Source organism: Alexandromys fortis, unplaced genomic scaffold (assembly GCF_014885135.2).
Source record: "Alexandromys fortis isolate MF-2015 unplaced genomic scaffold, M_Fortis_MF-2015_v1.1 scaffold_120, whole genome shotgun sequence".
NCBI classification, from domain to species: Eukaryota; Metazoa; Chordata; class Mammalia; order Rodentia; family Cricetidae; genus Alexandromys; species Alexandromys fortis.
In genome coordinates, this window is record NW_026067999.1 from 4,631,085 (window position 1) to 4,655,373 (window position 24,289).

Here is a 24,289-nt window from a genome sequence, read left to right on the forward strand (position 1 = left end):
GTAGGATAATGGTGTGTACTCACAAGGTAGGAGAGAACCAATTCTCAAAAGTTTTCTAAGCCAGGTGAGTGGCGCATGCCTCTAATCCTAGCACTCAGGAGGCAGAGGCAGGAGGATCTCTGTGAGTTTGAGGTCAGCCTGGTTTACAAGTGAGTTCAAGGACAGTGAGAGCTACGTAATGAGATACTGTTTCAAAAACAAACAAAAAAGTTGTCCTCTGACCTTCGCAAATGTACACACGCACACACACACCACAAATTAATTGACTAATTATTAAAGGGGGTACAGTTCAGTGCTAGAGTTCATGCTTAGAATGAATGAGACACCAGGGTTATGTCCTCAGAACAAAGGGATGAAAGGAAGTCCGGGAGATTGGAGAGAAACAAAGTTTAAATAGCAGGGAAGAGCACACAGAAATTGTATCCTTTGAGACAGAAAGAAAACAGGTTCTCAGAGGCTCAGATAAGAAGACACAGCACAAGCATCCTGTCTTGCTCCCCCCCCCACGTCATTTATGTCCTTGAAAGAACAATTTCAGCAACAGGGTGGGGGCACTAGGCTTATGGGGGAGGGGCTCCAGAGATTGGGAGGTGAGAAAAGTGTGCACAAGTATGGGTGACTTTTCTGGGGTTTGCTAAGACGATCAATGACGTCTTAACGTCAACATAAGGGGATCATCTCAAATGACCTGATTAAAAGTCATGATTCACAACCGACAAAAACAAGCAAACCAAAATGCACTGTTATTGCAGGAGCAGAGTCCTAGGGAAGGAAGAAATCAAACATTTAGAGAAACTCAGAATGCAGAGAATTTTTTTTTTTTTTTGAGACAGGGCCTCATATATCCCAGGCTGGTTTCCACCTTAGTATATACCCCCAAATGACTTTGAGCTTCTGCTCCCCCTGTTCCCAACTCCCTAATGCTTAAATTACAAGTATATGCCACTATGATTCATGTAGTACTGGAGATGAAGCCCAGGACTTTATGCTTGCTACTCAAGTACTCTATCAACTGAGCTATACCTACGCCTGAATTGAGAGAAGTGTTATAATTTGTTCCCACTACAGTCATGGTCTGATGGGGAACAACATACATTACATACTCATCTAACCCAAAGTAGAATTGCAGCCTTGGCAGGGTTTAGAAGAGGTACTTGGCACAGTGAAATGCCACTGTCGGCTGTCGACCCAGTGGACAGATCAGACAGGACTTCAGGGGCCAGGTGATCATCAAGCTAAGCGCCAGATGCAGAGGGAGATGTAGAGAGACACAGAGGAGGTCAGGGCAGGCAGTAGAAGATAAGAATTGCCTATAGGGCATTGCAAAGAGAGCTGAAAATATAAATTACTAGGAATATGGCTGTACACCCACCATGATGGCTGTAACGCAGAGGGCAGAAAAATAATGAGGCAAGGAGGTAAAAACATTAGGACCTTTCTGTACTGACGATGAGAATGTCAGATGCCAGTGCTGTTGTCTAAGGCATCGTGAACTTACCAAATGATCCAGCAGTTCCAACAGACCCAAAGGAATTATAATCAGGAATTTGAACAGATCTTTGTAGACCGATGTTGAAAGAAGTACTAGTCACAAGTAGCCAAAAGATAGATGTCTGAGGCAAGAAAGTGTGTGACATTTATACAATGGAAAATATTCAGCCGTAAAAGTGAAACGGAGTATCAAAACATACTAGAGCGTGATGTTAAGCAACAGAAGCTAAACACCAAGGCCACATGTAATGTTCCACTGATAGGAAACATCCAGAAGAGGACAATCTATAGGAACAGAAAGGAGGTTAATAGTGGTTAGGGCATGAGGGAGGGAAGAAAAGAGGAAACAACAGTTCAACTAGTATGTGGTTTGCCCTTTGGCCTGCTGAAAATTCGCTAGAGCTACACAGTGTTAGTGTTTCTATCACAGTGTGAATATACTAAATGCCACCGAGTTTTACTTTAAAATATCTAACTCTGACCTGGTATGGTGGCGCATGCCTTTAATCCCAGCACTTGGGAGACAGAGGCAGGTGGCTCTCTGTGAGTTCGAGGCCAGCCTGGTTTATACAGGAATTTTTAGGAGAGCCAGGGCTAGGTAGAGAGACACTGTCTGAAAAAAATAAATAAATAAAACGTCTAATTCTATGGTATGTGAGTTTTACCATGAGAAAACAATAACAACCCGAAAAAAAACATACTTTTAGAATGTTTCCAGCCTGAGACAATAGAGACTTCTATCTTGACCAGCAAGGTATGGATATGCATCGAGAGCCCCTTCCCTGAAGACCAGCTTTGGGCAGTCCTGGAATGCTTGCCCCAGGATAATCCAGGATGCTGAGATACTTTTAAAACATCCCTGGAATTTTGTAAATGATGATAACTTTGACTTTTATAACAGTCAAGGAAGCTTTGGCTAGCTTGGAATGGTTTTTCTAAGACTTAATCTACACTGTGAACTGAAGTCCCTTCAAACACACTGCACCCTACTTGGAGCCTTCAACAAAGGCTGATTCACTGATTAGAATTTAAAAGATTGTGGCACGGTTGCAAAATTGCAGGTCCAGAGAGAGCCAAGTTATCTTGGGATCTCTTTAGGCCCCTTAATAGCCTATGCTTGAGTTAACATCCTTGCAACTGCAGGTAACAATCCTTTCAGAACTTACAAACAGACCCCTCGCTCTCATCAGCTAAGAACGTCATCAGATAACACGAGACCTGTAGCAGAGATTTCCCCTATTTTGCTATGGTAACCGACTGCCTGATGTTCCCACTACTGTATTTTAGAAGTGTCTTGATACCAGTGAGGTGGTTCATTGCGGAAAGGTACTTGCTGCCAAGCCAGACACCCTGACTCTATTCCCCAGGATCTATATGATGGAAGGAGAGAGTGATTCCTGCAAGTTATCTGCTGCTACCAGCACACCACAGCATGTGTGCACGCACACACACACACACTCACTCAAAATGTAATAAAAATGAAATGTAGTATTTTTTAAAGTATCTCATGATTTGTTTTAACTGTAAAAATGAAACTGGGGTGTTTGAGGTCATCTGAATCTGTGTCCCCTGACCATAACTGGTATTTTGTTCCAGAATAAACTGGTTTATCTCCTTTGAGGTGACAGTTGTGGTTTTTGTTGTCATTTTGTTTTAGTTTTTTTTTTATCAACATAGCAAATTCATTTTTTCTGGGCCATAGGAATCTATAGAAAGAATAAGAGATAATTTCCTGTTATCACAAGTAATCAGCTATATACTGGTTAATTTGAACTGCTAACTTGACACAACTTAGAATATCAGAGAAAAGAGTCTTAACGGGGAATTATCTAGATCAGATTGTCTGGGGAGAATCTCTCTGGAGGATTGTCTTGGTTATTAAATAATGCCAGAAGACCTAGCCCATTGTGGGTGGCACCATTCCTTAGACAGGGGATCTTGAACAGCACAAAGGAGGAGAAAGCAGCCAGGTAATGGTGGTACACGCCCTTTAATTCTGGCACTTGGGAAGTACAGGCAGGTGGATCTCTCAGTTTGAGGCCAGCCTGGTCTACAAAGCTAATTCCAGGACAGCAGAGCTGTTACATAGAGAAACCCTGTCTTGAAAAAAAAAATAGAAGTTAGCTGAGAGTGAGGAAGCAAGAACTCATTTCTTTCCTCTCTGTTCTTGACTGTGATGAAATATTTTACGCTTCTGCCCTGACTTCCCTACAGTGAATGATTGTCACCTGAAACTGTAAACCAAGTCATTTTTTTCCTTCCATAATTTGCTTTCTGCCATTATATTTTATCATAACAACAAAAATGAAACTAGAACAGGTTAAATATTTTGGAGCTGTATGAATGGTTCATTTTAAAATTTCATCTGCAGATGCAAGGAGATGCTGCCCCATTAACTGTAGCCTCCATTAGGTTAACCATGGTCATGGGGATTTGTTGCCAGTTCCTGACATGCTGCTGTGAACGGAGATCTAAACTCACACATGTGGGAAATTTGGCCATGGTAGAAAAATATGGAATATCACATGAAAGCTCCTAGAGCCCTGGAGACAGACATGGCCCAAACTGCCGGACTGAGATGCTCAATACAAACCACATTTAAAAAAAAAAAATGCTTGTCAATTGCTATGACTCACAGGAGCAGCATGAGGTGACCTCTGTTTGAAAGGCAGGATCTGTTTTTAGTCAGCTTTGAAATCCAGAGCCCCCAGGCTGCTGCTCATTTTCCTATGCCCTAGTCCCTCTCACTTCTAACCCAACCACAGGATGTGACCATTTATCCCATCCTCTAAGCCTTAGCCCAGCTGGAGACCAATTCTAAAAGAGGACCCTAGGATGGACCCCTGGGAAGGAAGGCCTTTCACTTACCTCCTATAGCCCAGACCAGTAGTCCCACAGTCTGGAAACATCTCTAACAGTACCATGGTAGAGGACATGGATGGGCCCTCCTACCTGTTCGTAACGCTCAAAATTCTCCAGAGATGGCTAAATGTCTCTGGGGCCTCTGGGGGAGGGAGAGCAGGAGAGACTGCTGAGGGCAGGGTCACAAATCCCCTTTTGGTTGAGCTAACTCAGCAAAAAATTTGCTGTAGCTACTTCCTGATAGTTGAGCAATGATTGCGTTCCTGTTTTTGTTTTGTTATTTTATTTGTCATTTTATCTCACCATCTGATAAACATCCTTTTGCATTCATTTTAACTTTAACCGTAGTTATTTACTGAGGAGAGTCTCAGAAGGGGACTTAGTAGGTCAGGGACACTGAATATTTTTAAGTCTCTGATACACAATGCCAAGGGGCTTTCCAGAAAGCCTTGCCCAATTTATTCACCCACCTGCAGTGTATTTTGCTTTAATTTGTAAAGGCTTTGGTTACTTAACATGAAAGCATTAGTTTTATTTTAAGAAAGCATTTAATAGGAAACTCAAACATGTTGGTTAGTCCACCTTCTGCACTCTGGTTTCCCAAGATTTTCTTAGACTTTTGGGGTCAATTGCTTGGTGAAATTAATCCACGACAGTTGCAAAGTGAGGGAAAGTTTCTACTAAAATGTGACTTCCCTTTTAAATCGTAGCATCCCATTGTGACTCCCACCAATATTTAGACAGCTGTTCTTTCTTTTCTGTAGTTTTAAAAAAAAGTCCAATATGTCTAAGCAATGAACCAACAGACCAAAGGATTGACTATCACCTCAGTGCACACACTTTCCAGTGTTTGGTCCTCAAGTAGCTCACGGAAGCAATAAACATGCTACTTCTGATTGGGAATGCCCGAAGCCTGTTCCGGTGTTTTTGCTATTTCCTAAAAGTCTGTTGAGATCTAGGAACCAACTAAAGGGCTCTTCCGAAAACCAGGACTTTTGTCTTCACCCAGACCACCTTGACTTCCTGTCCTTCACAGGCCGCCTCAGGAGTCACCTGTGGTTGGTCGGATTCCTGCCCAAGGGTGCACTCAGCACTCAGGCGAAGGGATTACTCCGGTAATAGAAAACTGAAACCTGTGAGATCCCTGCTGCTTTATTACCACACGAAGATAGAGTAGGAATGATTGTTCCCGTGGGATTGTGAAGAAAATGAGCCAGTGATCCGCCTAGCACAAATCTCTGTCCTTTTATGTAAAATATTATTAGGCTTTCTAGAGCACTGCCTTGATCAAATCTTTCCTAATCCAATAAATTTCAATAGATGAAATGTTTGCTTCCTCCTCCCTTTCTCAATCCCAAAGCCTCTCTCTTCTGGCTTAAATGTCCCTTAAATGCACTATCTAGTGTTACTGTTTATGTAACCCTCTGTTCAAGTATCACGCTGTATTTCCAAAACCATAAAGGAACACAACATAAAATATCGGCCTCAGGAACTGCCTGGATCTTAGGGCTTTTCGAATACTTGTGTTGACAGGGAGATTCTTCTCTTTCTAAGGAAGCAGGAAGAATTTAAATGCCCGACACTGTTAAACCATTAATTCGCCTAAAGATTCAGCGCAAGGCCTGAACAGCTGGAACCTTTGGCTGGCACAAATCTGTGGTCTGCAAGAGCCTACCGCGGTGGGCTTCCAGGGATCTAGACAGCTGGCTAACTATGGGCATGTCTAAATCTGATTCCACCCAAGACTAACGGACGTCATCTGAGCTCTTCTAAATCACTTGTTACCCACAGGTAACTCCAGTCGGTGGTTCCTGTGAGGTCTTGTACGAACACGATGAATGTCCCGGAGTGGTGTGGGAGCCCTAAACTTGGAACCCATCCACAGATGCCCTGATGAAATAGGTGATTCTAAAATGTCACTAGGATTGAGGCCCAATTGATTAAATCACCACCTGCATCTTATTAATGGTACAAAAAAATGTCAGGAGTGTGGGTCGTAGCAGCTCTGCCCAAGGGTATCCTCGAAGCAGTGTTCCCATCCTCAGTTTCTTTATCTGTACAACGGGTAGTGGCTAAGACCTCAAGCCCCCCCCCCCCGCCCCCTTAACTGTACTAGTTTTCATCCAGAGCGAAGATTCACGCCCCCAAGATACTAGAATCCCGTTCCCCTCTTTCTGCACCCTCCCTCCTTGCTTCTCCGGTTTCCATGCCCCCTGCTCCAGGGTCGCGGTGAAAGCTGCTGGCTTGGCAATAGCGCGGGCGCGGCCACTGCCCCCAGCGTGGCCCTCGCTCCGGGCACACAAAGCCCCCGGCGCTGACGTCAGGGCCCCTCTCTGCACGGCCGGCCCCCAGTGCAGGCGGAGCTGCGCCGCGCTCCCACCCCGGCCAGGAGAGAAGAGCCAAGCGGCCAGCCCAGCTTAGCCCAGCGCAGCCACCCCGGAGCCCGGCCCCGCGCACGTGCCCGCCAGACCTGCAAACTTGTGCCACCGGCTCTCGTGCGTCCCCGGGGAGCCCAATAGCCCGGAGCCCACACCCCTCCCGCCCGTCTCCAACCATGGGTAAGTGATCGCGCTGGCCCCATGCCACCTCCACGGCCACCACCACGGCCACAGCCTCGCGTCTCTGTCTCGAAGAGGGGCGCGCCCCGCCCTACTCCCCCAGCTCAGGTGGCGCTACCTGAGCCACCTGGGTCATCCGGTCCAGACCGGTGCGGGAGGGGAACGGAGGCCGAGGGTGGGAGGGGCACAGCGCAGGTGTCCGCAATGCCCAGGTGCTCCTCCCTGCCCCATCCACGGGAACGTCCCCACTCCAGCTGCACCCACACTGTACGCTGGCGCATGCCAAGCGCGGGAGCTAGAGAACTGGGCCCCGCGAGGGGTGGCAGGGGTGTGTGTGGTGGGTCGGGCAGCATGTCCCGGACCGTGGGCTCCTGTTTTATTTCAAGGGGTTGGTAGAGAGTGGCTTCTTGCCCATTTCCTGGGACGATCTCCCGGTCACCGAGCTCTCAGCCCTGAGTCCAGTCTTGTGTCGCCCTACGGTCCTTCAATTCTTCTGAAGCCCAAGGAAACATGTCTGTACCCCTAACGCGGGGATCTTCCAAGAAAGCTCCTTTCTCGGAACCCAGACCTTTGAAACTAGCGATGTGGGAGGGAATGGGAGGGGACAGGATGGGACACACCACGAGTCTCTCTTTGTCCCTGGTTCCAACTGCCTAAGCGGAACCCCTGAGCAGGTGGAACCGGTGAGAAAGTGGGTTCCAGTGCAATTGGGAAATGACTGCTACCAACAGTGAAAGACTCTGTTCAGAGAAGTGAAAATCTTTCACCTGCCTGGAGGTGGGTGTTAGGCGGCGGGAGAATCCCTTCTGTCACTTCTTAACACCCCGAAATGCTGCCGTCAGCAACACGTCCTTAAAACCGGCACCATGGGGAGGAAAACTCAAGAGCTCCTTGGAAATCAGCCTTGTGCCGCGGCTCTCAGGGCTTCGTCTGAGAAAGCGGTTTCTCTCTGCTTCATTATCGTTCTCTAATGACAGCTCCAGCCACAGCGCCACGAGGACTAAGAAGGGACCCTCGGAAACGTTCCTAATGTGAAAAGCAGTGGGTTTAAGCACCGAAGGTTAAGAGCCAGGGCTTGGGAGTCACAAGCAAGCCCCCAGCTCTTGCCACTACACTCCCTCCTCGAAGTGTGTGGGGGTGGGGCAGCGATCTTTTTTTTTTTTTTTTAAACTGATTATATTTTGGGGACGAGATAGAACGGAGGACACATCAGTTTACACTTAAAAAGAAACCTGAAATAACTTTATATTTAAACAATTTAAAAATATACAATGATCAAAATATGAAAGAAAAATTTCATTCCAAAAAGTTAGATGAAAGCTAGGATAAGATTCTTCTAGAAAGAGTAGAACTGAGTGGCATGTAGCTCTGGTTCTTACTTCTTTCAATGTCCTCATGTGAGCAGTAACCAACAACTCAGTCTTGCCTTTTAAACGGGGTTCATACCCAAAAGTCAGCAGAGGACTCTGGGGCAGCTTGGAGCTGCTTTAGCAATGCCTGCTGTCTAAGACCACTGCAGTTTCCCAGCCCTGCGGGATGGATAGGGGAAAGCACAAGTTTTGCCGAAAGGAAGTTCTTGTGGTGTTTGATCTCCAGACACTGAGATTCAGAAGTTCAATTTGAGCATCGGCTGAGCGCGCTAGCCTTCTGCACAGCGGTGTTTGAAGTACTCTGGTCTTTAGTGGGGGAGGGGGCTTTCTTTTTAAGTGGGCGTGGAAGGGCGCTGCAGTTCTCACGAAACAAAAATCCTGGCCAAAACCCTGCTCTCAAGGAAGTACTTTGTGTCTTGGACAATTATTGGTTCTACACTGCAGTTGCCAATTTATGGTAATTTGCGCATACTTCATTGCTTCTGGCAGTAGCCTTGGTGTTCGTTTTGTAGTTTACATGAAAAAGCGAGCTCCCTTCATGCCAGAAAGGAAACATACTGACTTCCTTTACGTTCCCAGTAAATAAATACACTACAGGGCCGTTAACTGGCTTTCTTTTTCCAGATGTTGTTCATTACTGAATGTACCCTTGTGAGTGCCCTATTTCAAACAAGTTAGTGCTGGGATATTGCTGACCATTGGCCCATTCCGTTGATTCTTCTACACACGTCACTTCTTAACCTGGTATCAGTTACTTCACTGATAAAATAAATGAAATTTAGGTTTGCACTTTAAGCTATTTTTAAAAAAGAAAGAAAAACTTGTAAAGAAAAAAAAAGCAAGGTAAAGAACAGTGGCCCGATATACGATTCCATCTTCAAAGAAAATGAGTTTTTTTTCCCAGTCAATTGATTTTTGTTTCTGATCTGTTTTAGCTACCGTTCGCATGCAATTCACACATTTTAAGCATACAAACTTGCAGGCTTTTGATACAGAGTTGGGTAACTATTGACCCTATTTTCACCCCCCCAACAAACCTGTGCCCATTAGCAGTTACTCCTCATTCTCTCCTCCCTCCAACCCTAGCAACCACTAACCTACTTTCCATCCCTATGGATTTAGCTCTTCCCGATGTTTCATGTAAATGAAATGAACCAATTAATGTTTGTACTGTATTGGACTATTCATTGACTTGGGTTACTGGGCACAATGAGAAGAGTTGGCGGGTTGTATAGATAGAGGACACCACCTAATGAAGTGTGCTGAGACTAGTTCTTTCTCCCACTGAAGGAGTGGTTCCACATGGCCCAATGTCTCTTATCCCTACCAGTTTTATTCTATTGTATCTGATGGAAACCCATTTGGCCAATAAAATGTTGACTTTGTTTTTCTTCTCATCAGCTTGAAGACATAGTAATTAAACAAAAATCAATGTAATAAATTCTCAGAAGACTTTTGTGGAATATGGCTCATATATCTAGGGAGAAATGCTGACATTATTTCAGTATGTGAAGAGATCTGATGTCACAAACCATGAATGGAAATAATTATTTGACCCCTTGTACTACTAGGGAATGTGTTTTAGTTTAAGACAGGCTGTCATTGTGTTTCCTAGGCTGTTTTCAAACTCATGGGTTCAAGTGATCCTCCTGTCTCTGCTTCTCGAATAGCTGGGCTCAAAGACCTCCGCACCCAGTTGACAGGAAATTTTTATGATTATGAAATGAAATCATTTCACTATTACTTTAAAAATATTAAGTTATACATGGTAGCTCACAGTTGTAACCTTGGCACCTAGGAGATGGAGCTGGCCAGCAAACGCTGAAGGAGAGCACTGAATCCCACAAGCTGTCCTCTGACCTGCTTGTGCTCATTGTGATAAGCAAATGCCACATGCCACACGCACGCGCGCGCGCGCGCGCGCACACACACACACACAGTAGATAAAATTTTCAAGAAAATCCAAGACTCCAAGCAGTCACTGAGACGGCTCTGCTGGGCTGATAAAAGAGATTGGCATACAAGTCTAACAACCTAAGTTTAATCCCTGGACCCCACATTAAAAAAAAAAAACTGGATTTGGTGGTGTCCATCTGTAAATCCCAGAACTTCTGCCTTGAGATGAGAGGTGGAGAGAGGAGAATTGCCTGGAAGCTCAGGAACCAGGTAGACTAGAATACACATCAAGACAGAAACGAGGAAGATGTTGCCTCAATAAGATGAAGCAGACGACCCACTCTGGAAAGTTGTCTTCTGGCTTTCACATGCATTTCACAGCAAATGGGTGTTCTCTCTCTCTCTCTCTCTCTCTCTCTCTCTCTCTCTCTCTCTCTCTCTCACACACACACACACACACACTCTCTCTCTCTCTCACACACACTCATACATACACTTTAAAAAATTAATAATGGAGTATCACAAATCATCTGGAGTTCCTGGTGAAAGGAAAGTGCCCTGGCTCAACCAGCCTGGGAACAGCCTCGGTGACATTTCTAAACGTCACTCTGGTCCTACTGCTTCTGCTGCTGCTGGCCCAAAGCCAGAAAATAGAAAAAAGCCTGGGAAAGTCAGGGACCTGGTCCATGCCTCAGCTTACCCTCAGAACTGTATGATTAATATACATCATTCTCACCTCTTCAACCTCAGTTTACTAGGGAAAAAAATCTATAAAATGACTTCCTTAAATCCTTACAAATCTACAAGTATGTAATTTAGGGGACAAACATGAGAGAGTAATGTTATGCTTGAAAAACAGGAGCAAACAGCTCCCTAATTGTTTAAACAGTTTGGTTCTGTCAAGGCAGCAGCCAGACCTCATTTGTAGTTGGGTTTTATGCTGGCATCTTCCATGTGCCCGCCTACAGGATGGTGGCTGTTCTCCAAGGCGATGGATGGAGGAAGCCCCAAGGGTGCCTTCTTCAACACTTCCAGCTTTGGTGTCTTCCCTCTTGTCTCTACAGAGCTTTTCCTGACCCCCCCCACACACACCCAGGCTGTGCCTCAAAAGGAAGCTGCACCCTGAAGACCCTACCATACAACATTTAGTTCTGGAAGTTGGCTCAGGATTTCAGATGCAATTGGAGACAAAAGAGTGGTGTCCTGATGCATAACTGGGCAGGATATGGTCCCAGCATGTGCTAGGCAGCCTTCTGAAACCAAATGTCTCCTAAGGAGCCCACCCGGGGCCTCAGAGAGACTCTTTTCAAAACAGGCTGAAATTCTGAGCAAACCTCAGACCAAGTCCACTGAGGACTGTTTGTGACAAACAAGAAGCAATTGATTCTTTACTATATTTTTGCTCTAGCAACAGCTGTTGGCCAAACCGCTTGGCCTCCCTGGGGGCTTTTTAGAGGATAGTGACATCCGGGATCAAGCAGTCGGATGCTTTATTGAAAATGCCAAAGTGGTAAATCCTATAAACGGCCGTTTCTGTTTCCTAAATGTTTTAATTATCTTTAAACATTAATCTGCTGAGGTTTTTCTGGAGAGTCAAGGCCTTTCTTTGACCAAGACATCCTGATGGGACTTGAGGTTCCTTAAAGTTTTCCATATTTGAATCATCGTTCATCGTTGGCTTCTAATGGCCAGTTCAGGATACTTTTAAAGTAAAATGTTACCTAAAGTTGCTCAAATCCAGTTTGTGTGCAGAATCCTTTCACATTACCCACCCCACTTCCAATAAAGCCTAAACAGTTTCTTGCCATTAATTATTCTGGCAACTATTTTCGAAGTGACTCATTTTGGACAAGACTTTGCAAAGCAATGGATCAGGTTTGGAAAGAAAGAAAACTTCCTTTTGAGACTTACATTTCATTTGTTTATGCAATATTAAATTAATTTGCATAATTATGATAACAAACCTAACTGTTATGACTACCTTTTGGGACAAAGACAAAAGACTTCCTAAGTACACACACTGATGAGAGAAATAATACTTATACTCTGGAGAAGATTCTAGAAGCCCAGTTTTGTGGACAGTAGTATGGTTTAGAAAAAGAAAAGAGGATGCAAGGTATTTTAGTTACCTTGTTTTGATGCTATGATAAAAATACCCTAACAAAAGCAATTTGAGAAAGGGTTTATTTGGCTCACAGTTTGATGGTACAGTCCATATGGTAAAGAACCCATGGCAACAGGAGCTTGAAGCTGCTGATCACATCCCCGCCACAGGAGGCAGAATGTGGGATGCTGGTACTCAGCTCACGTTCCTTTATATATATATATAGAATGATGCACTCACAGGTAAGGTGGATCTTCCCACCTCAACTTAATCTAGCTACTTCTTCACGGATATGCATAGAGGCTATCCTAATCCTAATATCATACAGGTATGTCCGGGGAGGCATGCCTTCTAGGTGAGTCAAGATCTTATCAACACAACAATGTTAACCATCATACAAGGCAATGAAGTGAGTGGGGGTATGTAGGGTGAATGATATTGGTAAGAGCATTTCTATTGTATTTTGGGGCCATAGTCATTTGGATAATTGTAACACAATTGTACTGGTGATCATGGTCTCACACATTGATATATTTATTTTAATAATATGCCTCCCTTATTAAAAAAAACAACTGTTTCAAAGGCAGAGGTTATTCTATGTATTGTTGGTGCTCAGTGTTAATTTGGATAATTAGCATATTGTAGAAGCTCCAGGTATATTTTTTGAAAAAAATATGAAGTTTATCATATAAGATTCATCTTATTAAGGATTGTCTGTAATAAACATATATAAATTATAAAGTATTCAAAATCATTAAAAACTATGATAAACCATATGTTATCAAATAGCACAAATAACATCATAGTTTGGTAAAATTAATATTTGTATCACAGTATTTCATGGAGTAACAGAATTTTAGCACTGGAAAATGCCTTCATAGTAATTCCATTGCTTCAGACATGCCCAGACCCAAAAACAATTTACACAGCAGTTTGAATGTTCCTCCACTGTTGTTGTTCTTGTTATTGCTATTGTTACTTTTTTTTACCTTTAACTTTTCCTATTGTGATGTTAGATTTTCCTCCCTCTAGTGAAAAATCATTTCTTCTGTCAAATGTTTGAAGTTCAGGAAAGCTAGAGAAGAAATACTTTGTTTCAGTAAAAAACGTTCTCATTGCCTTGAGAATAGAACGGCACCAAAAGTTTCGTTTTTGCATTCTCAGCAATGTTGGGGTTAAATCAGCATGTAGCACAGTGCCCTGCAATAAGCATGCACAGAATCAACTGGAAGCCTCTGCCTTCCTGTTAGTACCATAGCCTGACTGGGAGACTATTAAAGGAATGGGGGAGTCCTGCTCAGGTGCCGCAAGGCCTTGTGCTGTATCCTGAAACACAGACTCTGTTCTCCTATACCCAGCCATTTTGCAAAAGCTGAAGGTCAAGGGCCTGTAGGAAAAAAGAAAATGAATATTTAAGGAGGTGTCTGAGACAGAACATTCAGAGCCTGTGAACAGATAAGGAAAGGCAGGAGCCAGGATAGAGGCTGTTTTGTGGGTGCCTTAAGGAAATAAGAACGGTCAGAAGTCGGGGAGTGGGGAGAGCTGAGCTGAGGCCAGACTACTTAGTGTCGTGCTTGGAAAGCAATCAATCATTACTCTGTTGGCCGTAGAGAATTGTAAAGGGATTTTAAGCAGGCAAGTGACAGCTGAGGAAAAATGGCAGTCTCCCAAAGGGACTAAAAAGATGACCATTAAAACTGGACATGGCGATGCAACTCTGTAATTCCAGCTACTTGGCAAATGGAGGCAGAGGCAGGAAGGTGGCTAATTGAAGGACCATCTGGGCTACATAGGCAGTGTAAGGCCAGCCAGGCCTACTTAATGAGATCTTGTCTCAAAATAAAGTTAGTATTTTAATGAGGAAAGGGGATGGAGAGAAAGCTCAATCAATAAAGTGTTTGCCTTACAAGCGTAAGGACCCGAGTTCAATCTGCAGAACCCATGTCAAGAAGCTGGGCGTGATCCCAAGGCTGGGAAGGTAGAAGAAACAGGTAGGTTCCTGGGCTTCGCTGGCCAACCAGCCTAGCCAAATCACTGTCTCAAAAAACAAAATGGATAGTACTGAGTACCTGAAGAATGATACCATGGTTTCCTCTGTCCTTCACATACATACACACATGCACCTGCACACACATATGTTCCTATCACTCACACACACACACACACACACACACACACACACACACACACACACTCCTAGAGGTGGTAGCTTGGGAAATAGGTCAATGGGAAAGGGCTTACCTAGTATGCATAAGGCACTGGATTTCACCCCGTAGTATTCCCCAAATTAAAACAAAGCAAAACTAGAAAAACTGCCACCAACAATAGAGAAAGAGATTTCTTCTTATCTGGTTGCAAATTTCCAAATAAAAGCATAGACAGGGTTTTGAAAAGACTGAGACCCTGTCTCTTCTCTGAAGGTTCTAGGGGAAGCTTGCACTGAAGGGGTGCTGAGAGGAATGATGGGAAGGTAGGAGTGAGCAAGGCTTATCAGTGGTACCCTAAAGTAACGGGACATAGCAAGGAGTAGGTGTAGGGAAGAATAAAAAGCAAGAATTGAGGTGAGATGGTTCAGCAGATGAAGGCACTTGCCACCAAGCCTGGCCATCTGAATTTCCTCTCTGGGACCAACATGTTGGAGGTTTGAGGATGGAATATCTCAAGTGTCATCTGACCTCTGCACACGCAGCATAGTGTACACATACACATACAAACATGATAAATAAACGTAAAAAAAATCAAACAAGGAAAAAAAGTTTTGTCGGGCTAACAGAGAGCCAGATGGGAGTGATACATTTTCGCTTATTATAAATGGGCACAGAGAACCTTGCAAATCTATTATCTCCTCCCTTTCAAGGGCACAGAATGAAGTGTGAGCTGCCTGGGATGAAAAGCGATAAGGAGTAACTTTGCTGTGACTCCTTCATGATTTGGCATTGAAATAGAATACCATCCTTGTCTAGTTATTTGATTATTGTTACTTTTAAATATGTCTGCTGATTTATTATAAAGGATTTCATAGAGCATGTATCTGAAGAAGTACATTGGGTAAAGTATGGGAGAAGACATGAGGAGCTTCCATGCCCTCTCTTGCTTGGTACACTAATGCCACAGAAACTCCATGGGCTTAGCTACCTAGGATCTATCTCCCTGTCTCTTTTTCATTGCTTTTCGTCTTTTCAAGATTTTAAAAATTGGCATATGTTAATTATATGTACTAATGGGCTTCGTTAGGACATTTTTGTATGCATCTATGCGATTTGATCATATTCACATATGCCTCTTGTGCCCCCTTCCCACTGGTGCCTTGCAGAATGCTTAGCAGCATTCTTGACCTCTATCCACCATATGCGGTGACATTCTCCTATTCATACCAACCAAATGTCCCCAGATGTCAGATAACCCTGATGGAATAGAGGCTGGGGATGGGGCCATACTGATAATGGTTTAAGAGTAAGAGGGGAGTGGAGATGTAACTCAGTTGGTAGAGTGTATTTCTTGAGCACAGAAAAACCCCAGGTTCAATCCTCAGTACCTTATGACGATGGCACCTGCATATAATCCTAGCACTTGGGAGGTAGAGGCAGGAAGATCAGAAGTTCAAAGTCATCCTTGGCTACATAAAAAGTATGAGAGCAGCCTGAGCTACATGAAATCTTGTCTCAAAAGAGGAGATAGCTACTGAAAACCTTTGTGCATCACAATATCAAAAACATATCAGAATCATGGCCTCACTGAGGACTTGGTGAACATATCTGCAAATCTGGGATCTCTGGTTTAAAAGGTCCCTTCTTTCCAGGGGGAATGCTTGCTTCTTGCTTCACACACACACACACACACACACACACACACACACACACAGAGAGAGAGAGAGAGAGAGAGAGAGAGAGATATTAAGAAAGTTGGGTTTTTTTTTCATCTTTTTCTAGCATTACCAGAAAGGATTATACTGTAATGGGGAGCGTGGCATACCACGTGATCTGTGCCTTCCTTGAAGTAAAATGGCACTAGAAACCATCCCAATCTTGTGATGCCCTGCCCTCCCCCTCTCCTGGAGCAGGGTGTCTGTTTTACCTTGGTTACTTTGTCTAATGCATTAGTGCAACTTCTCACTCACAGGACTCTTATCTCTGAAGTTGGTTTTGCTTACTAAAGTTGTTGTTGACATTATCCTCGTTTCCAGTAAGTGACCTTAATTAGCACAATGACCTTTCCAAATTTAGACTTCATCCCCTTAGCTAGAACCAAATCTAGCCAGCTTAAGGCTTTAAGGCTGCCTTCCTACAGGCTGTCCTTAGAGTGCATAGTTGTGTCTTCATTATGTTTCCCAAGTAAAAGAGCTGGAGACAAGACTTCCTTCCTACCCTCCAGTCTTAATTCACCACGGTGGAGGCTGTAAGTCATTGTTTCCCCAGAGATCTGATTGCAGTTACAAAAGACGGCCAAAAAAAAAAAAAAAAAATACAGAAGGCATATCAGAAGTGAAGATTGGAAGGAGCTTAGGAATTCTGTTCTTTTTTAAAAAATTATTATTTATGTGCAGCGGGTTACTGTTTTAGGTGGAGAAGTGGGGCTTTTATAACCTTTCCCTGAAAAGGCTGTTTCAATGGTGGGCTTTCAAATTGGAGCTTGAATTCAGACATCTGTTCCTTCACACAGTCAGCAAAGAGTGGAGGGTAATTAGCAAAGCAATGCAAGCACTGCAGATAACTTTCCTGGATGCAGCCCCTTACTTCATATTGCCTCCTTTATTTTCTCACTTGACTTGCTCTGACCCATTCCATGGTGAGGAAAATAGAATCTCGAGCACTGAAGGCCTGAAGCTCCAGTGTGTGTGAATTACAGCCATTTTGCAAAGCTGCTGTACTGGATTGTTGACAACTCTTTGGAGCCCTATTACGTAGTGAGGGTTTGTCATAAACACTGTCTTGTAAGAGGCATGGGTATTACAAACTCATCTGAAATTTGTTGCCATAAGATAGCCACGAAAAGTAAGTAGACTGTAAGCATACGAGTTAGATAAGTTTTTCCAAGTGCAGAACGTGGGGCTGGGCATATATCTCAGTGATTGAGTGCTTGCCCAGCCGTGTTTTCTGTTCCCACCACTGAAAAAAAAGGGGGGGGGGAGGTCAGGCATGATCATGTACTTTTAAATCTCAGTTCTTTAGAGGTAGAAGCAAAAGGATCTCTGTGAGTTTGAGGCCAGCCTGTTCTGCATGGTGAATTTCAGGACAGCCAGGGCTACATAGTGAAACCTTATCTCAAGACAGAGGAGGGGATGGTGGAGGGAAGGAGGTAGAGGAGGTGGGAGAAAAGGAGGAGAAGGAGGAGGAAGAAGGAAAGGAGGAGAAGGAAGAGGAAGGAGAAGAAGAAGAGGAGGAAGAAGAAAAAAATTATTGGGAGCCCCTCAGAAGGTTCTCTCAAGGGCTCTTTCTGTCTTCCCCACCAAGGGTAACCACTAATCTCCAGCAGAATAGTTTTACTTGGTTTTACATCTTATATCAATTGAATAATAAAGTATAAATGCTGAACTTTTCTTAAACATTCACAACATTATTTTCAAACCCAGAAATGTTTTCTGTCCGTAAGACAGGCATGCTTCTAAATCATATGGTTAGAAGCAATTATGAAAAGCCTTTGTCTATAGAAATTTAGTAGAAAAAGGTATAAAGCATGGGTTTGTACCTCCTATTTTAGGTGAAAACCCCTGCCACGGTAACCATGAGAGATCTTGGAACAATACTTGAAGAGAGATGGGCTGTTTGCATGGGAAAACACGATGGCTCTGAAGGGATTAGGAAAAGAATATGTGTGCCCTTCTCAGAGAGAAAGCGCGAGCTGAGGAGCTACGCACAGAGAGGAAGCTGTCACTGCTAGGTTAGATCATTCAGGAAATGATCAATATGGATGCGTTCTGGCTTCAGGATATAAGGCTGTAATAGATGCCAGGGCCTCTCTCCAATGAGTTTCCTGAATAAGATGGAGTTGCAGGATGCGTCTGAATTATAACCATAATTCCTCAGAAACTGACGGTAATAGAGTACAAGGCTGGGAAATGGTCAAAGAGCTGTGATGATTTCTGATTTTCATCCTAAAAGTCCACAGGTAGAGACAGAATTATCTTTGACAAATGACTTCTTCGTGTGTTATTTGGACATACACATCCATAACCTGCCTGCCTCCCCTCACCGAGAAGTTTTATCTTCTTGACCACAATGAAGGTCAAGCACAATGGATGGTTTATTGTCCCCAATTTTATCATGCCATCATGGCTTTCTAAGTGAAGACTCCAGATAGTCCTCCACCAGGAACATGTGAAAATTTTAGCTTCTTAGTGTCTTCAGCTTTGGTATAATTATATTTAGTTTTTAAATTATGGTAGGTATGAAATGGTATTTCATGATTTTTACCGTTGAATTTCCCTAGAGAGGTTGAAAGCGAGGGCTAGGTTCTTGGTTACTTGGGTTTTGTCTTCCATGCGTGTCTATGTTTTGGGTCCTAATCTTTAGGAAGGATGTGGTCAGTGTGTGTTTTTTTCCTGTGTATGACCCACCTTTAACTTTGCCCAACATGTCATACTGTACAAAAGGTTTCAAGTTGTCATAAAGTCCCAGTGACCAATAATTCCTTTTATCTCCATCCTACTTAAAAATCAGTCTTGTCCCTGAGGTCAGGAAAAACGTTTTTCTGTTCTGTTATTTTTTAAAAGGTTTTACAAATGTATACTTGAAACTTTCCCGTCTTTATCTGTCTCTGTTGCATGTGTATGTGCGGATCATGAGCACACTGCCATGCACTGCCCCCCCCCCCCCGGTCTGCGCTCTATGTGCTAGAAGCCAGTTTGCGAGCTTCAGGCAAGGGGCTGGAGGTTGAAGAAACACACGCAGAGACAGACCAACACACGGCCCTCCAATCACTGGTACAAAAGCCCATGGAGGCTTAAATACCCTGCAGTCAATGGCCAACAGGTGAAAATCCCATCCTCTGATCCTCTAAGCTAGGCACAGCTTCTAGTAACTTCAATTAGAAGGCTCTAGACAGGGAAGAGCAGCTGCCAGCCAGGACTCAATTGGTCCCAACATACACAGAGATAGAGGGACTTCTATCACTTCTTCCCTGAGACAAGCTATTTCATGAATTTGGAGCTCACCGAGTTTAGCTTGGTATTTGATTTGGTTTGGCTTTTATTGGAGAAGGCAATTGGGCTGGAATCCTCTTATGTCTGCCCCACCCCTCCTTACCTCAGCATCAAAGTTCCAGATGGCTAGATCATGCCTAGTGTTTAAAAACGATTTATTTCCTTTTATGTGTCTGTGTGAATGCCTAGATGTATGTGCACTCAGAAGTCAGAAGAGGGAGTTAGTTGTATCTCCTGGAACTAGAGTTACAGAAGGAGCCACCAAGTGGACTTGGGTAACTGATCCCAAGATCTCTGTAAGAATAGCAAGTACTCTTAGCAACTGAGCCGACTCTCCAGCTCACCACCTCATGCCAGCTTGGTATGTGCCTGCTGGGGATTTGAACTCAGGTTCTAATGTTTGGACATCAAGCACTCCCCAGCCTTTTAGTCCTTTTTTTTCCATAAAGATTTTTTTTTTTGGTATAGAGGCTGAAATGTACTATTTTATATAATCTGTAGAGAAACCAACCACAGTGTGTAATTCATCCTTTTGTGTTGGTTTTATATTATGCATATATATTACAAATGTGTGCATGAGTGTGTCTCTGTGCTAATATAAACAGCCTTGATTATATCCATTTAAAACAAGCCTGGCAATCTCACAGAAGCTTCTTCTTTTAGCTCTTATTCACTGAGCTATTCTTGGTCGTTGCCTCGAGAATTAGTTTTTCATGTTCCACAAACATACCTGAGTAGGATTTTGAGGGGGATTGCAGTAAATGTGCTGGTCGCATGTTCAGCGATTTTGAGTCTTCCCATTTGTGTACGTTGACCTCCACTCCACCTCCCAACAATGATGTCACATCCTCTTACAATGATCTGAAGGTCCCTCATAATATTTGTAGCTTCTTAGAAGTGAATCAAATAAAGTCAAATCTAATCCCATGGAATGTCATGGTTCCCTTCCATACTCTTGCAACTTTAGAAAATCCAGATAATGTACAAACTTAGTCAACTAAATGAATAAATTGTCAGTGTGGGAAAGCTGATTCTGCGTTACCAACATACTAGCCTGTTGGGAAGAGCTATGTGTGATAGCCATGTGACAGTCTCCCTGCTTCAGGGCTTTATTTGTTGTTTTTAGTTTTTTGAGATAGTCTCATTTAGCCCAGGCTGTCCTGGAGCTTGATGTACAGTTATTTTTGGTCTTGAACTCTTTATCTTTTGAATTTTTATTTTTATGTACATTGGTGTTTGTTTGGCCTGAATGCCTGAGTAAGGGAATTGGAACCAATGGAACTGGAGTTATAGACAGTTGTGAGCTATTGTGTGGGTCCTGGGAATTGAACCAGAGTCCTCTGGAAGAGCAGCCAATGCTCCCAACCACTGAAACATCACTCCAACCTTCAGTCTTAAACTCTTGATCTTCTGCCTTCACCAATAAATGTTGGGATTACACATGCGTACTACAATGCCTAGCTTTGAATGTTGTTTTTGTTTTGAGACAGAGAACTCATTTGGTAGAACAGGCTGACTTCAGAGTCACAGAGATATGCCTGCCTCAGCCTACAGAGTACTGAGTTTGAAGGCAGTGCCGCTGCTCCCAGCCATTGAAATTATTTTTAATGGAGCCAAGTGGAAATTTCATTGTCTCCCTTGATGTACACCATGTTCAATAGAAGGAATTTTTCTACATTCAACCTTTCCCTCTTTCTTGTGTTCTGCATAAAAACCGGGAGTTGAGGCCCATATTTAGAGTCCTTGGGGTCTCAAACAAGGTCTCTTCATCACAAGATGATGAATTCTGTCGTAATGTGGAAATGACACTTTAGTTTTTAAAGTGTGACTCCACACTCACAGGCTCCTAGAGAAATCGTAAAACAAGTAGCTATAGTTGCAGGATATTCTCCACTGCCCATCAGAGCTCCTTTTCGGTAGAAAAGCTGATTTGGAGTCTCACTCTGCATGACAAGAGTTCTAAGTTCTTTGCGGAAATAACAGTAATTAGAAAAATCAGCATGGCCAAGCAGCATGCCAGAATGGCCAAGATCAAAAACACTGATGACAGCTTATGCTGCAAAGGATGTGGGGTAAAGGGAACATTCCTCCATTGCTGGTGGGAGTGCAAGCTGCTACAGCTGCTTTGGAAATCAGTAGGGTGATTTCTCAGAAAATTACAAAACAACCTACCTCAAGACTCAGCAGTACCACTTTTGGGTATATACTCAAAGGATTCTCAATCGTATTACAAGGACATGTGTTCAGCCATGCTCATAGCAACATTGTTTGTCATAACTAGAACCTGGAAACAACCTAAATGCCCCTCGGCTGAAGAATGGATAAGGAAAATGCAGTGCATTTACACAATGCAGTACTACACAGCAGAAAAAAAAAAATCATTATTTTTTTTCTAAAATTTGAAATTTGTGGGCAAATGGATGTATCTAGAAAACATTATATTGAATGAGGTAACCCAGACCCAGAAAGACAATTATTATATGTAGTCACTCAGACATTAAGGAAAGAAAAACCAGCCTACAATTCACAATCCCAGAGAACCTAGACACCAAAGAGGACCCTAATCTACATGGGAAGTAAAATGAGAGATCTCCTGAATAAACTGGGAGCATGGGGATCATGGGAGAGGTTAAAAACGGAGGGGGGAAGGAAAGGAGGGAGTGGAGAAAAATATACAGCTCAATAAAAACAATTAAAAAAAGAAGAAAGTAGCATAAGTAAACATCTAAAAAATAAAATAAAACTCCTGGGGGCAGCAAGATAGTTCAGTGGCTAAAAGTGCTTGCCACCCAAGCCTGGCACCCTGAGTTTAATCCGCAGAGCTCACTGAAAGGTAGAAGAGAAGAACCAACTCCACGAAGTTGTCTTCTGACCTCCACACATGCATGGTCTTCCATATAATGCATTTTTTTTAACTTGAGAAGCAGAGGCAGGAGGATCGCTGTGGGTATGGGGCCAGTCTAGGTTACATAGCATGATGCTGTCTCCAAAAAAAAAAAAAAAAAAAAGCAAAAGCAAACAATGCTAAAAAGCTGGGAGTGGTGACACACGCCATGCCTGCGGTCTCAGCGCGGCAGACTCGGTAGTTCCCAGTTGGAAGAGAAAGGAAAAAAAAGGCAATTTTTCATTATATCTCAGCAATGTTCAAGTGTTACTTCAAAGTTCAGTAATGTTACTTGTGGAAAAAATGAAAATTTCATGGTCGATTCAAGATTACCTAGTTTCCCTAAGTAATTTAATGGAACACTTCTCCCAGAATATTTTATATAACCGTGTGCCCTGCTAAGAGGAGGCCAGCAGTTGGCCTGTAGCACGGACTTGATTTATTTCGGAAAGCAGCTTAGTCAGCCGTCAAATGAGATTACATGTGTGGCTGCTACCCATCACTTCACAGAAGTATTTGTATTCTTCAACAAGGCCTCAAACTTTTACTTATTTATTTATTTATTTCAAGAGCAAAAGGAGCCACAAATGAAACTTTCCTAAAAGATAACATTGGAAATGTGATTTTTAAAATTTTTTATTTTGTTTTTATTATTTGGGGGGTGGGATGAGACAGGCTTTCCCTGTGTAACAACAGTCCTGTCTGTCCTGGAACTCACTGTGTAGATCACACTGGCTTGAAACCCAAATGTCCACTGCCTCTTTAAAAATAGGGGATGGTTACTGTGTCATGGGCAGTGAAGATCCAAACCAAACTTGTGGATGCTTTCTATGTTCATCTGTGGTCCTCCACTTACACACCTGCCCGTGTTTAGATTTCAGCCACCTTAAAAGGCTGTAGCCATAAGAATCCATTCTCAGGGTTCACTTCTCTTATAATCTGTTTGCCATTGGATAGCTTCATAATATTAATATTTTACAATTTAAAATTGAAGTCGAGGGCCATGGGTATCACTGGTAGAACGCATGCCAGGGGTACTGGTGGCCTTGGAATCGATCTCCAGAACTGCAAAATAAAAATAAATAAATTAAAATAGCAAAATAAATCAAATTGAATCTGAGCTAAGGGTATTCCTTAATGTTAGAGCACTTGCCTAGTATGTAAAAGGTCCTGGGTTCATTCCCCAGCACTGTATAAACAAATGGATAAATAAATAAATAAAATGCAAGTATAGACTCAGGTGGGGTTCAGTGGTGAAGTATGCATTCAGATAACACAAGACCCTAACTTCTGTCCATAGCACTATTAAGTAAGGACATGAATAAAAGTTAAACTGAAGTCTGAAATTATATGTGAAAATTAGCTTCTTTTTTTTTTTTTTGCCTTTCTATTTTAACTGTCAGGGGTTCGTGTAGACACAGAAAAATTACTTCTTTGTAATAGAACTACAGTTTCCTCAGTTTTAACATGGCAAATGAGATATTTAAAAAAAAGAAAACAGGTTAGGGATGTAGCTCTGTCTGCAGAGTTCTCGCCTCGCATGCATAAGACTTTGGATTTGATGTCCAGAACCTCATAAACGTGGGCTTGGTAGAACACACCTGCAATCCTGGCAATGAAGGATCAGAAGTTCAAGCTCATCCTCAGCTACTTAGGCAGTTCAAGGCCAGTATGGACTGTTATAAAACTTTTTTTTTTAAAAAAAGGAATTACAGAAGGAGGAAAGGAAGGATGGAAGTAGGAAGAGAAGGAAGGAAGGAGGGAGGGAGGGAGGGAGGGAGGGAAGGAAGAAAGGAAGGAGGGAGGGAGGAGGAGGGAGGGAGGGAAGAGAGACGGAGGGAAGGAAGGAAGGAAGAAAGGAAAGAGGGAGGGAGGAAGGGAAGGGAAGGGAAGGGAAGGGAAGGGAAGGGAAGGGAAGGGAAGGGAAGGGAAGGGAAGGGAAGGGAAGGGAAGGGAAGGGAAGGGAAGGGAAGGGAAGGGAAGGGA

General features: G+C 43.2%; 1 protein-coding gene across 1 annotated transcript in view; it reads left to right on the plus strand.

The window, feature by feature from the left end:
* The first annotated feature begins 6,627 nt into the window (after positions 1-6,627).
* The window catches only part of Gpm6b (glycoprotein M6B), a 171,745-nt gene continuing 154,083 nt past the window's right edge, over positions 6,628-24,289 (plus strand). Inside the window, exon 1 of the mRNA XM_050160576.1 lies at positions 6,628-6,911. Within this exon, the coding sequence (XP_050016533.1) occupies positions 6,908-6,911 (4 nt within the window). The 5' untranslated portion in view covers positions 6,628-6,907. The remainder of the gene's footprint in view (positions 6,912-24,289) is intronic.